General features: G+C 60.1%; 1 protein-coding gene across 1 annotated transcript; it reads left to right on the forward strand.

Annotated features, from left to right (window-relative positions):
- Positions 1–13,841: 13,841 nt before the first annotated feature.
- Positions 13,842–15,452, forward strand: LOC133897825 (uncharacterized). Its single transcript, XM_062338654.1, has 2 exons — positions 13,842–14,319; positions 14,410–15,452. The coding sequence occupies exons 1-2, from the start codon at positions 13,842–13,844 to the stop codon at positions 15,450–15,452; spliced, it is 1,521 nt and encodes a 506-aa protein (XP_062194638.1).
- Positions 15,453–15,825: the final 373 nt, after the last annotated feature.

Raw genomic sequence — 15,825 nt, forward strand, 5'->3', positions numbered from 1 at the left:
AGCCGGTGTTCGAGCGCATCAGACTCCTGCACGACTCCGGGCTGACCTCGGTAATGGTGGTGGCGGACTTCTTGCGCCGTCGCCTGGCGCCCCTGCGGGAGCGGGCCCGGCCGTGCTGGCTCTACACCGGGCCCGAGGATATCACCCGGACCCAAATCGGCGCAAGCTGGGACCTGGGCCCAGTGGAGCTGCGGGGCATGACCCGAGTGGTGACCATAGTGGAAGACATGAGCCGGGCGGAGCTCCCATGGCCGGAAATGGTGCTCTGCGCCAACCCCGAGCGCGCGGCGATCATGGCGACGCTGCCGGAGTTTGATGCCCAGGGGATCATGGACCGGTCGAGGAGCCGGAGCCCCGAGGCCCCCGAGCTCCCTGGGTTGGATGAGTTGGCCAGCGAGGAGGCCATGAACAGCCCGGCGCGGGCTGGTGGTGGGGCCGCTGCGAGCAGCAGCCGCCGCACCAGAGAAGAGGGCACCGCCGACAGCGTAGTAGCGGCAGCGCCGGGGGATCGAGGGAAGCACCCCCGAGTCTACATCCCAGTGCCAGATTCCCCACCGTCGCCATCGGTAGCGGCGGTGTTCCCGGTCCTGGAACCGTGCCTTGTGAGGATGGGGCCTGACCCGGTGCCTGGGAACCGCGCGGCGGCCCCGCCGAGCCCCCGGCGGAAGAGGAGACGGGAGGATTCCGGGCCAGCACCGCCGGACCCGGACTTCAGGCTCCCGGCGGCCAAATGGCAGTACCGGGGGACGATGACCGAGTAAGTTTCATTCTTCGCTCTTTCTTGGGCGCTCTTCGCCCGAACTAGGCTTCGATTTTAAACTTTGTCCATCTCTCGCAGGCCGCCCACGGGCGCCGCTGCGATCGAAGGAGCGCCGGCACCGGCGCCAGAGCCAAGCCCACCGGCCGAGCCGAGGCAGGCGAACGCAGCGATGGCGGGGGGGCCAACGGACGCGGTGGCCGAGGGGAGGACGGCAGAAGCGGCGGCCGAGGGGAGGACAGCGGAAGCGGTGGCCGAGGGGAGGACGGAGCCGTCGCCCGAACCTTCGGCGCTGGTGGAACCTACCCCGGGCATGCAGAGCCCGGGGCGGATGGTGGTGGAAGCAGTGGCCTTTCCAGGGCCGGCGGATGCGGCGGCCGAGGCGGGAACGCGGCCATCGCCCAAGCGCCCGGCGCCGGTCCAACCTACCCCGGGCGTGCCGAGCCCGGGGCGGATGATCGTGTGGCGACCCTTGGGGACCCCGAACCCCCCGGAGACGGATCGCGGGGAAACCAGCGCTCCACCGGCGCCCGGTCGGCCTGCCAACCCCTTTGTGGCCGCGATCGAGGGCGTCCAGGTGGCGATCGAGCGGTTGGGTGCAGTGGTGGATGCGAAGGAGGGGCAGCTCGAAGCAGAGCGCGCCCGGCTGGTCTTGGAGAGGGCGCAGCTTGCGAGCGCCGAGGACGAGGGCCGCGCGGCGGCTGCGCGGGAGCAGAAGCTTCTGGCAGATACCAGCGCGGAGGTCACGCGGGAGCAGGAGATTTTGAAGGCTGCCCGCGCCGAAGCCGCGTAGGAGCGAGAAGACACCGCCCGCCTGGTTGAGGCGTTGTGGCAGCAGGCTGCCGAGGCCCTTGCCAGGGCGGGGCAGGTGCAGGAGAGGGAGGAAGCAGTCGCAGTCCGCGAGAAGGCGGCGGAGGAGCTCCGGGCTGAGCTGACCCGCCGAGAAGGCGAGGCCGATTAGATGCACGCCGGCCTCCAACATTGGGAAGAAGACCTCCGGAAGATTGAAGAAGATATCCACCGGTGGGAGGAGGACGTCTCCCTTCGGGAGGTCGACAATGAGATCACGGCGGCGGATCTGGGCGCCCGGGAGGACCTGCTGGCCCACCAGGAGGACGTGCTGACCCGCCGGGAGGGGGAGCTGACCCGTCGAGAGGGGGAGGTTGCCGCGGCGGTAGCGGCCGTCACCACCAGGGAGGAGGAGAACGCTAAACACGAGGCGGAGCTGACCGCCCGTGAGCGCGCCTTGTCCGAACTGGTGGCACAGACAAAGCAAGTCGCCGGCTCCGCAACCGACGGTGGTTCTTCTGGCGTGGCCAGGGGCTAGGGACTCGAGGCGTAGCTGCGGGCCACGAAGGAGAAGCTCGAGACTGCCTTTGTCTCGCAGGTCAACCTGTAGCAAATGTTGGAGGACATACTCCGACGGATGCGGCGGGCCGTGGAGAGGGCCGGCCTTGGGTGACTCGTCGCGGACGAGAAGAGTGATAGCCCCGCACGACAAGCCCTAGGGCTTCAACAAGTCTACGAGCGCCTCGAGGCGCTGCCCTGGGCCGTCCAGGAACTCGCCGCCCGGGAAGGACGCGGCTTGGCCCACGCGGTGGCCGAGCACGTTCTGGCCTGCTACCGGAGCAGAGACCCGAACTTCCCGCTGGAGCTGACGCGGGAAGGAGTGGTCGAAGCCGAGGGAGAGGCCGCCTGGGAAGCAGTTCAGAGCACCACTGCCGAGGTGGTGGTCAGCTTCAGGCGGGAAGTGTCGCCGCCACCAGCCCCCGGGGATGGCCCAAACGACTCCGATGCCGACTCTGCCGCCGATTAGGCTTTTGTAGTAGTTTCCTTTTCTTTTGTTTTTGTCTTGGATGGATGTAAATATGGGAGCGATCCCTCAGAAATGCTTGTATTTTCCTTGTGAATATAATGGGAGCTTTTCTTTGGGCTTGCAACTCCAGTGCTTTTGAGTACTTAGTGTTTCTTTCGATGTTTTGCCTTGAAGCCCCGGGGAGTACTCAGTTGGACGGTTCCCAACCTTTCCGTCCCCGAGAACAAAATCGTCCTGATCGTCGTTCTTGGCGCGTTCAGACCCTGAGCCCTCGCGAGTCCGCATCGTCTAAGTCAAAAGACAAAGACACGAACTTCCTTGCTCGGGAGATGGATCGATCCAGCACGGAACACGCCATGATCGGTGGATATTTTTTCACCTCGCGACCACTCAGTCAGTAGACCGGAGACGCGCACGGGCGGAAATGTGACCAAGAGTCCCCATGGTTCGGTGGTGCCCGGGCTTAAGACGGACCGAACCGAGCACCGACAGCCCGCCCCTGAGGCCTAGGCTCCGGACTACTCGAGTGGCTCGAGCGATAGGATTACCCAGGGCACCCAGGGACTCGGTAGTGCTCGGGGTCCTTAAAAGTGGACCGAACACCACAACCACCACGAAGGACTTCGGTCGGACATTACCGCACGTGCGGTACACCTTTCTACGGACCGTTCTGTCGTTCCAGGAAAAAGTAGACACACGGTAGGGTTTTGTGTGCGAGGAGATCATCTCACCGGGCAGATTAGAATACGAGGGCCCCCGAGGATGACTCGGGAACAGAATACTATTGAACGTAAATTTGTTTGAATTTAACCACTCACCGGACAGCTGTCGGCCTTCCGGCCAACCGATCCAGGAGGGGCGTGTGCTTCCGAGCTCGGGGTGCCCGGGGACTTTGTTCCTTCAGCCGGAGCACCCGAGCGTCAAGGGGCACGCGAGGATCCCGGGGTCGGGTGATCTCGACCTCTCATGCCTAAGCGGTAGGACCACCCGAGGACCCTTGGGGCCGATCAGCGACCTGGGCATCAAGGCCCTCGCGGTCGAGCTACTCTTGATTGTCGACCTGTGACTTAAGAGAAAATAGAGAATTTCTTTGCTTGGTGCGCTCTGTCAGTGCGGTACTTGTTATAGACTGCTCTCGTTTTCGACCCGAGACCTCTCGAATACCCAAACCGGCGGACAAGAGCAGACAGAGGCATAACCCAGAGGTCCTATGGTCCGGTGGCACCCGGGTATGACAGACTAGACCGAGCACCGACAACCCGCCCCTGGGGCCTGGGCTCCGGACTACTCGAGCAGCTCGAGCGATAGGATTACCCAGAGCGCCCAGGAACACGGTAGTGCCCAGGAGCCTGTCACGACACCGAACACCACAGCCTACCACATCGGACATAAGTCAGTGGCAACTGCCCGTGTGCATACCGATTGGGATTCTTTTGTCAGCGGGGAAAATGAGAGAGCGAACTTTTCTCGCACAATCGAGCATCTCACCAGACAGATTAAACATATGGAATCCAGAAAAAAGAAATTGACATACGACTGAATATTGAGATTTACATTGAATTGACAAATTTTACAAGGTTGGGCGACTTGCCCAATGAGTGGTAGCCCCTGGTCAACGTGGGCGGGGGAGAAGCCCCCGGCCTGGTTGACCTGAGCCACGAGCATGGCCGTCTACGGGTAGAACCTGCGCAGGTGCTCGATGTTCCATGGGTTGGGAAGCGGCTGCCCATCTTCTGCTGCCAACCTGAAAGAACCTTCTCACGGGACCCCGATCACGGTGAAGGGACCTTCCCACATAGGGGACAGCTTATTCTTTCCTTCACGCGACTGGACGCATCGGAGAACTAGATCCCCCACCTCAAAGGACCGGGCCTGGACATGGCGCTGATGGTAGCGCCGCAAACTCTGCTGGTACCAAGCCGCCCGGACGGCGGCACGCCGCCGGCGCTCTTCCAGGTAGTCAACGTCGTCGCGCCTTTGCTGCTCTTGCTCACCCTCAGAATATGCATGCACCCGAGGGGAGCCTAGAGTGAGCTTGGAGGGGAGAACCGCCTCAGCGCCGTACACGAGGAAGAATGGAGTCTCCCCGGTGGCGCGGCTTGGCGTGGTCCGATTAGCCCATAGCACGGCAGGCAGCTCGTCCACCCATCCCTTCCAGTGCTTGGCGAGCACGCCATAGGTCCGGGTCTTGAGGCCTTTCAGTATCTCCGCGTTGGCGCGCTCAACTTGCCCGTTACTCCGAGGATGAGCGACGGAGGCGAAGCAGAGCTTGATGCCGAGGTCTTCGCAGTAGTCCCCGAACAGGGCACTCGTGAACTGGGTGCCGTTGTCGGTGATGATCCAGTTCGGGACACCGAAGCGACTGGTGACGCCGCGGATAAACTGGAGCGTCGTGTTCTTGGTCACCTTGATGACTGGGACCGCCTCCGGCCACTTGGTGAACTTGTCGATGGCGATGTAGAGGTACTCATAGCCCCCAATTGCTCGAGGGAATGGACCCAGAATGTCCAACCCCCAGACCGCGAAAGGCCATGACAGGGGGATGGTCTGAAGAGCCTGAGCTGGCTAGTGAATCTGCTTTGCGTGGAACTGGCATGCCCTGCAGTGCCGAACCAGCTTGGAAGCATCCTGGAGAGCTGTAGGCCAGTAGAAACCTTGCCGGAAGGCCTTCCCGACCAGCGTGCGGAACGATGAATAGCCACCGCACTCGCCCTCGTGGATCTCAGCGAGAAGTTCGCCGCCTTCTGCCCGGGAGATGCATTTCAGGAGGACACCTCCTGCGCTATGCCGGTAGAGATCCCCATCTACTATGGCATAGCGTCTGGACTACCGAGCAACTCTTTCGGCAGACGCCTCATCCCCGGGAAGGGACTTTTCCTTCAAGTACCCTCGGATGTCGGACATCCACGAGGCATCTTGAGAACATCCAGCGAGTGCAGCACACTCGCCGGACGGCAGCACCCTGACGGGGCTTCCCACTGAGGGCACCGCCGGGGTCCCCTGAATTGAGTTCGAGGTTTCCCCTTCGTCCTGTTCAGCAGGCAGGACAGAAGGCCGTGCGAGTCTTTCTTCAAAGACTCCGGCAGGGACGCGCGCACGGGAGGAGGCCAGGCGGGAGAGCTCATCGGCCAGAGTGTTGTCGCGGCGAGGGATGTACCGCAACTCCAGGCCATCAAAACGCCTCTCCAGCTTCCTGACCGCTGCCACGTACGCCGCCATTTGAGGATCCGTGCACTGGTACTCTTTGGATACCTGGTTGACCACCAGTTGGGAGTCCCCTTTGACCAGGAGGCGACGAATCCCGAGCCCCACCGCAGCTTGGAGGCCGGCGATGAGACCTTCATATTCCGCCATGTTGTTGGATGCGCGGAACTGCAACTGCACGACGTACCGGAGCTCTTCACCTGTTGGGGAGGTGAGAACCACTCTGGCCCCGCGCCTTTCAGCGAGAGGGAACCGTCGAAGTGCATGACCTAGTACCCGGGCACGTCATGCCCGGGATACGCAGAAATATCTTCTGGGATGACCTCGGGGACGGGTGTCCACTCTGCCACGAAGTCGGAGAGCGCCTGGCTTTTGATCGCCTGGCGATTGACAAAGTGCAGGTCGAATTCCGCTAGCTCCACCGCCCACTTAACAACACGCCCGGTGCCTTCTCGGTTCCGAAGAATGGGTCCCAGTGGATACGTGGTAACCACCGAGACCTTGTGCGCTTGAAAGTAGTGGCGCAGCTTCCGGGAAGCGATGAGCACGGTGTAGAGCAGCTTCTGAGCCTGGGGATACCTTGTTTTGGCCTCCCGGAGGACTTCACTGACGAAGTACACCGGTCGCTGTACCCGGCGGGCCCGGACGGCAGCTTTACCCGAGGGGCTGCTGCAGCCCCCAGGCTCGACGGCGTGGTCGGGGCTGGCCGGGTGCTCGGGCTTGACTCCCTGGTTGGGAGGAGCAGAGTGCTCGGACTCGACCCCTTGCTCAGGGGGAGCCAAGTGCTCGGGCTCGACCCCCTGCTCGGGGGGAGCCGCGAGGACGGGTGAGTGCTCGGGGGCCACCGGGAGCTAGGACCCAGCACCTGGCCCCGGGCACTCATCATGCTCCACCACCAGCACCATGCTCACGACCTGAGGAGTGGCCGAGACGTAGAGCAGTAGGGGCTCACCTTCGGAGGGAGCCACCAGCATGGGTGGCGAGGTGAGGTACTTCTTCAGATCACGGAAGGCCTGCTCGGCCTCCGGCGTCCAGTCGAAACAACCGGTCTTCTTCAGAAGCTTGAAGAGGGGGAGCCCTCGCTCCCCGAGCTTGGAGATGAAGCGCCCGAGGGCCGCCATGCAGCCGGTGAGGCGCTGGACATCTTTGAGTCGAGCCGGGGGTCGCATCTGCTCGATGGCCCGGATCTTCTCTGGATTGGCCTTGATTCCTCGGCCAGAAACCAAGAAACCGAGGAGCTTGCCCGCCGGCACCCCGAAGACACACTTCTCGGGGTTGAGCTTGAGGTGGGTGGTGCAGAGACTGTTGAAAGTCTCGGCAAGGTCCTCGAGCAGGGTGGCGCGGTCTCGGGACTTGACCACGAGATCGTCGATGTAGGCCTCGACGTTGCGGCCAACCTGTGAATCAAGGGTAATGCGAATGGCGCGCTGGAAAGAAGACCCAGCATTGCGCAAACCAAAAGGCATTGACATATAATAGTAAGTCCCCACCGGAGTGGTAAAAGCAGTTTTTTCTTCGTCCTCTACGGCCATGCGGATCTGGTGATACCCAGAGTTTGCATCTAAAAAACATAAAAGATCGCATCCCGCGGTTGCATCTACGATTTGATCAATGCGGGGTAAGGGAAAAGGATCTTTAGGGCAAGCCTTATTTAGGTCGGTGTAGTCCACACACATGCGGAGCTTGCCGTTGGCCTTCGGGACGATGACTGGATTTGCCAGCCAGTTGGGGTGGAGGACCTCTCAGATAAATCCGGCATCAAGGAGCTTGCTGACCTGCTCCCGGATGAACTCCTGGCGCTCAGGCGCCTGCCGCCGGACCTTCTGCTTCACCGGGCGGGCGTCCGGGCGCACCGCCAAGTGATGCTCGATCACCTCCCTGGGGATCCCGGGCATGTCGGACGGTTGCCATGCAAACACGTCTGCGTTGGCCTGGAGGAAGGTGATGAGCACGCTTTCCTATTTGCTGCACAGGTCACCGCCGATCCGGACGACCTGGGTAGCGCCTTCGCCCACCACGACCTCCTTCGTAGGAACAGAGGCATCGGCGGCGAGTCGGGGTTTGGATGAAGAGGGTCCCGAGCCCCCTGTGCAGCCTTCGACTTTGGCCCGTGCTGAAACCAGAGCCATGTACGACTGCTCGGCGCAGGAGACGGCGCCGCCGGAGTCGGCAATCACGGAGATGGGGCCAGCTGGGCCCGGCATCTTAACCATGAGATACGTATAATGCGCGGCCATCATGAACTTGGCGAGTGCCGGACGCCCGAGGATGGCGTTGTAGGGGAGGGGGAGCTCCGCGATGTCGAAGAGGACGTTCTCCGTGCGGAAGTTATCCCGATTCCCAAAGGTCACGGGTAGCTCGACCTGCCCGTGTGGCAGGGAGTGCCCGGGTGTCACTCCGCAGAATGGGAGCGACGGCCTTAGGCGCCTGGAGGACACCTGCAGCTTTTCAAAAGCCTCCTTGGAGAGGAGGTTGAGGCCCGCACCCCCATCGATCAGCACTCTGCCGACCTTGACATTGCAGACGGTGGGGGACACCACCAGGGGTAGTCGCCCCACAGCTGCAGTACTTGCAGGGTGATCGGCCATGCTAAACGTGATCGGGGCATCCGACCATCTCAGGGGCCAGACGGCCTCCTCGCTCGGGGTTGCCGAGCACATGTAACGTCCCGAGCCAGAAAACGGCTTAGGCCCACTCACACGTTGGGTGGACCACACCTACATACTACCCACTTGTGCTTTCGTCCTCGCTTCGCACAAAATGGTTGCAACCCGTGGTAAATATGTTTTCCAAGCCAAGTATTTAACTTGGTTCAAACCTATTTCAACTCACGGTATGGGATTATTCCCGAATTGCTACAGTACCTGAGCCATTTCCTTTTCTCTGCCGCACACACCCCACTGGACCACAAATGCCCAACCGGCTTGCTTGCACAGCCTAGCTGCCACAAGCACAGCCTGGCTGCCATCTCTTGGCCCAGCACCCCCCCCACAAGGCCCACCGACCACACAAAGGCCCAGCCGGCTGCTCCCAGCAAGCCCAGCTGCCACCCTCGACATCGCGCAGCTACAGTAGCCTCCGTGCTACAGTGACTCGCGACATTTTTCCATCCTCTTAATTTTTCTGGGATCTCACAATCTCCCCCACTTAGAACTCGACGTCCCCGTTGAGCGGTTTGAACCAAACTACCCTTGCGGGACAATTATACAGGATCTCCCTTCTTAGCCACGTCCGTGTGTCCAGTGCCGGCGCACGTGCCATGCCGTGCACCCTCCGCGAGGCCTACACGCGCATGGACCCCATGCCCGGACCCCTGTCCCACACGCACCCGTGAAACCACGAGGGTCGGCTCTGATACCAATTGTAACGTCCCGAGCCAGAAAACGGCTTAGGCCCACTCACACGTTGGGTGGATCACACCTACATACTACCCACTTGTGCTTTCGTCCTCGCTTCGCACAAAATGGTTGCAACCAGTGGTAAATATGTTTTCCAAGCCAAGTATTTAACTTGGTTCAAACCTATTTCAACTCACGGTATGGGATTATTCCCGAATTGCTACAGTACCCGAGCCATTTCCTTTTCTCTGCCGCACACACGATCTCCCACTGGACCACAAATGCTCAACCGGCTTGCTTGCACAGCCTAGCTGCCACAAGCACAGCCCGGCTGCCATCTCTTGGCCCAGCACCCCCCCCCCCCACAAGGCCCACCGACCACACAAAGGCCCAGTCGGCTGCTCCCAGCAAGCCCAGCTGCCACCCTCGACATCGCGCAGCTACAGTATCCTCCGTGCTACAGTGACTCGCGACATTTTTCCATCCTCTTAATTTTTCTAGGATCTCACAGCACACCTTGCGCCGCATGACCTTGATGCCACGGCGCGAGGAAGGCGTGTAGGCGCCTTCGTCGATGAAGGCGACGGCATGCTCGGGCTCCTGGAAGCCGAGCTCGGCGTTGTCGGGGGCGGCCTCGGCATCGCCTCCCCCGCGGGACTCGTCGTGCTCCCTCTGGCACTGCTCGATGAGACCTTTGACCGTACGACACTCCGTGAGATCGTGCCATCTGGTCTGGTGTATGGGGCACCATTTGCCAGGCTCGGGCCCCGCGGGAGCGGGGACCCTCGCTGGAGCAGGAGCCCGGTCGGGTGCCGGGGCTCTTGCGGGAGCCGGTGCCCTAGCTGGTGCCGGGGCCCGAGGAGGGGCCCTGGCAGGGGCCCTTGCGGGCGCCGGCCGTCTGTCGGCGGCCGCCCGGCGTTCTTGCCGGCGGTCGGGCTCTTGGGCCGGCCTTTGGCCGGGGCCCTGGGCCGACTCGACAGGAGCGGCTTCGTGCTTTCTTCTTTTCTTCATTTCCCGCCTATCGGAACGGGAAGAACTTGGCTGGTCGGCGGTGGGGCGCGGAGCATGCCACGCCAGGGCCTCCGCCGCCTTGGCGCACTTATCGGCCAGTGCGAAGAGCTCCGCAGTGGTTTCGATTTCGTGCGTACCTAGCTTTTCGAGCATCCGCTCGTCGCGGATGCCCTGCCGGAAGGCGACGATGACAGCGTGGGGGGCTACCCGCGGTATGGTGTTGCGGACCTGGCTGAAGCGCTGAATAAAGCGCCACAGCGTCTCCCCCTCCTGTTGCTTGATGGCGTAGAGGTCACACTCCAACGTGAATGTGCCCTGAAAATTAGCCACAAACTGGTGGCAGAGGTCATCCCAGGAGCTAATAGATCCTAGGGGTAAGTTCATGAGCCAAGAACAGGCAGAGCCCCTCAAGGCAACATGGAAATAATTTGCCATCACCTTTTCACTGCCCCTGGCCTCTTGGACGGCTGTAGTGTAGATCTGGAGGAACTCGACGGGGTCGATGGACCCGTCGTACTTCTCCGGCAGCTCAGGGCGGAACTTGGAGGGCCACTTGACCCGACGGAGCTCAATGGTAAAGGCACGGCAACCGGTGCCGTACCCCGTGGCGCGGGCGGTAGTCCTTGGTGGCGAATGCTGGCGAGCCGGGGATTCCCGACGATCGTGGGCCGGGAAAGAGGAAGCCTGATCCTCAGCCTCGGCCTCCTGTCGGGTTTCCCGCTGGCGCTCAAGAGTGACGCGCGCATCCTCGTGGCCCCTCCGCTCGTTGAGACGCAAGCGGAGATCTTGGGCTTCGAACGCGGCCAGGGGGGTGGCGCTCCGCCTGGAGGCCCCCCGGCTTGTGCGAACGTTGCCCGTTGATGAGCCGGTTCTGGCAGCGCCACGCTGGGTGGTGGCGCGAGAACTTCTGGCCAGCACCTGGCGGCGAGCAGTGCCGACCAGGGCGACGACGTCTTGGATCCACCGGCCTTCCGGAGTGTACGGCGTCGCCTGGACGGGCGGGTGCCTGAGGAGAGCATACGCCGAAGTGGCACCCGGCGCTGTCCAGAGGCAGACCTGGCGGCCGGAGTTTCGACCACCTGCTGGGGGTCGGATGGTGCACCGGCGGTGGCGGCGGCGGCCCTGCTGGGCCCAGCACCCTGGTCCCCTTGGGAGGGGAAAGCCGCGTGCGCAGACAGTGGCTGCTGCTGGAACGCAGCAGCGACTGGGGCCTCCTGGACGTCGGGCAGCACTCCGTCACTGGAAGTGGAGCCGGAACGCTGGAGATGGTGTCCACCGGCCATCTTTTCCTGTGGAAGAAAACAAACGAACAGATTCAGGGATGTTCCCCCATACCTGGCACGCCAGCTGTCGGAGGATTAACTCCTATCGCAGGGATCCCGACAGACCCCTTTTTAAAGATTCGGCCGGGGGGATGATCCTGAATAAGTTCGTCGAAGAAATAAATGGAAGTGGAAATAAATGCAACGGCCGGTGGTGGGGGATGATCGACCTAGTGTAAAGGGAAGTAAATGCACCGGAGTTTAGACAGGTTCGGGCCGCACGGGGGCGTAATACCCTACTCCTGTATGGATGCAATAACTTTCCCTAAGGGGGATCCCTCAGGAATGTATCTGGTTACAAGGATATATTGTCTAACTAAGAGCTTGAGGCTCCTTGTTCTAGCTCTGCTCAGGCTTGCTTGCGATGTTTTCGTCTGAGTGTGGCACGGTCGACTGCTTGGGCTTGTTTTCTCCTCCGATGTTTCGAGTCAATCCGGTGTCTCGATCCAATGTTTTCTTCTCTCTGTATGCCCATCCTTTTATGCACTCGCCGGCCACGACATACCCCGAACGGGAAGGAAGGGGCACAAGTTCCAAGACGCCACGACTGAGAAAGGCGTCATCATTTCCTTTGGGCGAAGTGATAGGGGCGGTGGAAAAACGCGGCGCGCGTCCAGTCATTCGTCACTGTGGACGCCCTGGCGATGGGCGCCGTTGAGAGGGCCCACCGAGCAGCCACAGAGGCACCCGGCGTGCCCGCCCTGTCTTGTTCCTCTGCCACGGCAGGGCAGCAGGCGGAACGCCTTGATCCTGGCAACGTTATCCCAAGATACACCGGATGATACGGGACGGGACCCGTGCAATTAATGGCCCCACGCCTCTCTGCCAAAGCATGGCAGGGACTGACACCGCGGCGGGAGCAGTTGGGAATGTCAGGCCGCGCACGCTCATTAAATGCGTCCTCGGACCTCTGACTGGTTGACACCTCATCGGCGGGTCCCTCGGGGGCCCTTCTGGGTCGTCGGGGCACTGAGTGCTCGGGGGTACTGTTCACCTCCCCGAGCACTCTCTCCTGAACACTCTCGCACGAACCTTCGGGGAACCGAGTGCTCGGGGGCTGCCACGTGCAACCCCGAGCACCCTCTCCCGAGCACTTTTGCTCGAACCTTCGGGGAACCGAGTGCTCGAGGGCTGCCACGTGCAACCCCGAGCACTCTCTCTCGAGCACTTTTGCACTAACCCTCGGGGAACCGAGCGCTCGGGGGCTGCCGTACGCAGCCCCCCGAGCGCTCTCTCCTGGAACTTAGCTTTTCTGATCATCGGGGGACTAGGGTGCTCGGGGGCGACCAAGCACCTCCCCGAGCACTTTCTTCCCGGTACTTGGACTCTGCGGGTCATCGGGGAACTGGGGTGCTCGGGGACCAGAGGCTGTGGCCCCGAGCACCTTCTCCCGGAACTTAGATTTTCCTCATCCCGCAGGAGGGACCTCGCGGGATGGTGACACGTGGCAGACGGCTGGCCTGGCCTCGGGACTCAGGGACCCCCGGTTCCTGATACACCGACAGGTGCGGTTCCTCATGTCTTCCTGGCTTCTACACCTATGTGGCTAGACCTATTACAATAGAGCAGATCTCATCTAAACTAATCTATGGTTGAAGTTACCAAGTATCTTTGATGGCTATGATCTTGGTGCTGCTTTGCATCGAGTTGCGTATGCCTTCATTATCATCCTAGGGGTCTAGGTCCCTGCCTTATATAAGAGTCCTGGCGTTGCCCTAGATCCAACCGTAATTGATTAGAAGTCCTTTGTCTTATCGGCTAAGGCAAGACAACGAATCTAACCTAGATACTAGTCGTACTCGAGTTGGTTAATCCAATCGAGAACTTCCTGCTATATGTCTTCGTAATCTCCAAATATATCGAGTCATGTAGATTCGGATCCATGATATCCGAAATTGTTAAGGATATATACGATGTACTCTTTATATATATATATATAGTTAAATATTCGACATGTGTCTCTAGCAGGACAATCTTAGAAATTGCAATACAATATTGTACGGCGAGATCTATGAGAGTATGATCTATGGCACGAGTTATTCTCATTCAGCGAACTTATGCAATTTGTAAAGAGAGAAATGCAGAGCGTGTTTGGTTAGGGTGGTGTGCCACAACTAAAGTTAGACGCAGTGTGACACGCCACTGAAAGTTTGAAAGACAAAATAAACGCCACAGTTGTACCAATGTTAGAAAAAAAAACATCAATAATTATTTATGATTGAAGAAAAAGAAAAGAAAAAAGAACCCAACCGTCGCAGCTTGGAAGACCAACAGATCTTTAGAAAATTGAGAAAATCGAGGAGACATCCCAATTATTAAAGGACTCCACTCGGGGTCCAAGAAACCCATCCCTCCGCCTCCGCCGCCCATCGGAGATCACCTCATTCATTCCGATGGCACCCAAGATGAAGAAACCCCCGCCGCCGCAGCAGCAGCAGGAGAAGGAGGCCTCCCTGGAAGAGGAGGAGGAGGAGGGGGAGGAGGACTCTAGCGAGGCCATTCCGGAGGGGAATGCGCCGGCCGATGAGGTCGCCGCGTCTCTCCGGCCAAAGAAGAGCAAGCTGTACGGCGAGGTCGCCGCGTCCCCCAAGCCCAAGAAGACGAGGGTTGCGCCGTCGCCCGCGCCGAAGCGAGCCAAGAAAGCCGCGCCGTCGCAGGAGGAGGACGGCTCCGAGGAGCGCCCGCAAGAGGAGTCCGGCGAGGCCTCGGCTGAGATGGATCCGTCGGCCATCGAGACCACCGCCGCGTCTTCCCCGCGCAAGCCGTCCGGCGAGATCGTTGCGCCCCCCCAGCACAACAAGAAGAGGGCCGCCGCGTCTCCCGTGTCGAAGCGGGCCAAGAAGCCCACTCCGCCCCTGGAGGAGGAGCAGCGCTCCGACGAGGAGGCGGAGGCGGAGGCGGAGGAGGAGGAGGAGTCCGGACACGCCCGGCCGGTGACGAATGCGCGGGCCGACAAGACAGCCACCCAGCGCAAGAGGAGCAAGCCCTCCGGCGCGAACGCTGCGTCCCCCGAGCGCAAGAAAAGGGGAAAGCCGTCGGCCAAGTCGCCGCCCAGATCCAAGCGGGACAATGCGGCCAGCAACGATGAGGAAGTGGAGCAGGAAAAAGAGCAGGCGGAGGAGGACGGGGCTGATAACTCCGGCGAGGCTCTGCTGGAGAGGAATGCTTCATCGGCCAAGCTGCCTGGTTCCAAGAGAGAGAAGAAGCCAGCAGTCGAGCGCTCGTGGTCCATGGAGGACGAACTCCGGATCCTCACCACCCTGGCCGAGCACGCCCAGACCCACGGCGGCGCACAGCTCGAGGCGTCTGACCTCTTTGCCACCCTTGCCGCCAGCTTCGATAGAAGGGATGCCGACACATCCAAGCTCGCCAACAAGGTCCGGAAGCTCAGGGGACGGCATGAGAGGGTGCGCTCGCAGGGCTGCCCAGCCGATGGCCATGGTCGCCAGTTGTTTGAGCTGTGTGAAATTGTCTGGGGCAGTGGCACTTTGCAGAATAGCATCCAGGGCGCTTCAGTGGCACCACGCAGGAGCCTGCGCAATACTAGTAGTAGCGGCCATGTGGTTCCAGAAGAGGCTCACCAAGAAGGTGGTGGCGGAGGAGAGCATTTAGATGCACCTACTGGCACACTGGTTGTGGATGTCGGCGCATGCAAGGAAAACTCTGTGCCATTTGTTAAGGATGGAGATGCTAATTCTGGCAAATTTGAGGACAATGGGGGCCAAGTTGATGAAGATGAGCAAGTCAAGGCAACATTTGTTAGAAGGGAGTTTAGTGAGCTGTCTATATTGTATCCAGACCTGGCCAAGGAGGTCAAAGGGTACGCTGCCTCATACAACTCTGGAGAATTGATCATGTCGGCCTTCGAGACCATTGGTGATGATGAGGCCCGCGACCTGGATGCAAGGTGCAAGAAGCAAAGAATTGACATGTTCAACTTGGAGATGAGTCAGGCAGAGATAACCAAGGCGCTGCTGTGCACACTTGCAGGTCTGATAAATTGACTGGTGGGCCGCATTCTGTGGTGTGGTCAAGTTATCTGGTAGCTTTTGTTCTAGGGTGATCGGTAGACCTGTTGTCATTGAGCTTATGTCGTACCAGGAGTGTCCATTTTGGGGTACTGCAAAGCTCCTACCTATTAACTAGTTAATTGTCTAGTGTTGATATCTGTTTCTACGTATGGAACCGATTGTTATGGCTCTATGTGGAAAACAGTACTTTAATTCTCAAGTATCCTACCTATTAAGTATTTAGTTGTGTAGTGTTGATATCTGTTTCTACATATGGAACCAATCGTTATGGCTGATGTGGAAAACAGTACTTTAATTCCCAAGAATCATTAGCTTAGTGATCCAATCGAACTGATTTTATGATTGC

This window comes from Phragmites australis, chromosome 17, assembly GCF_958298935.1.
Source record: "Phragmites australis chromosome 17, lpPhrAust1.1, whole genome shotgun sequence".
NCBI lineage: Eukaryota > Viridiplantae > Streptophyta > Magnoliopsida > Poales > Poaceae > Phragmites > Phragmites australis.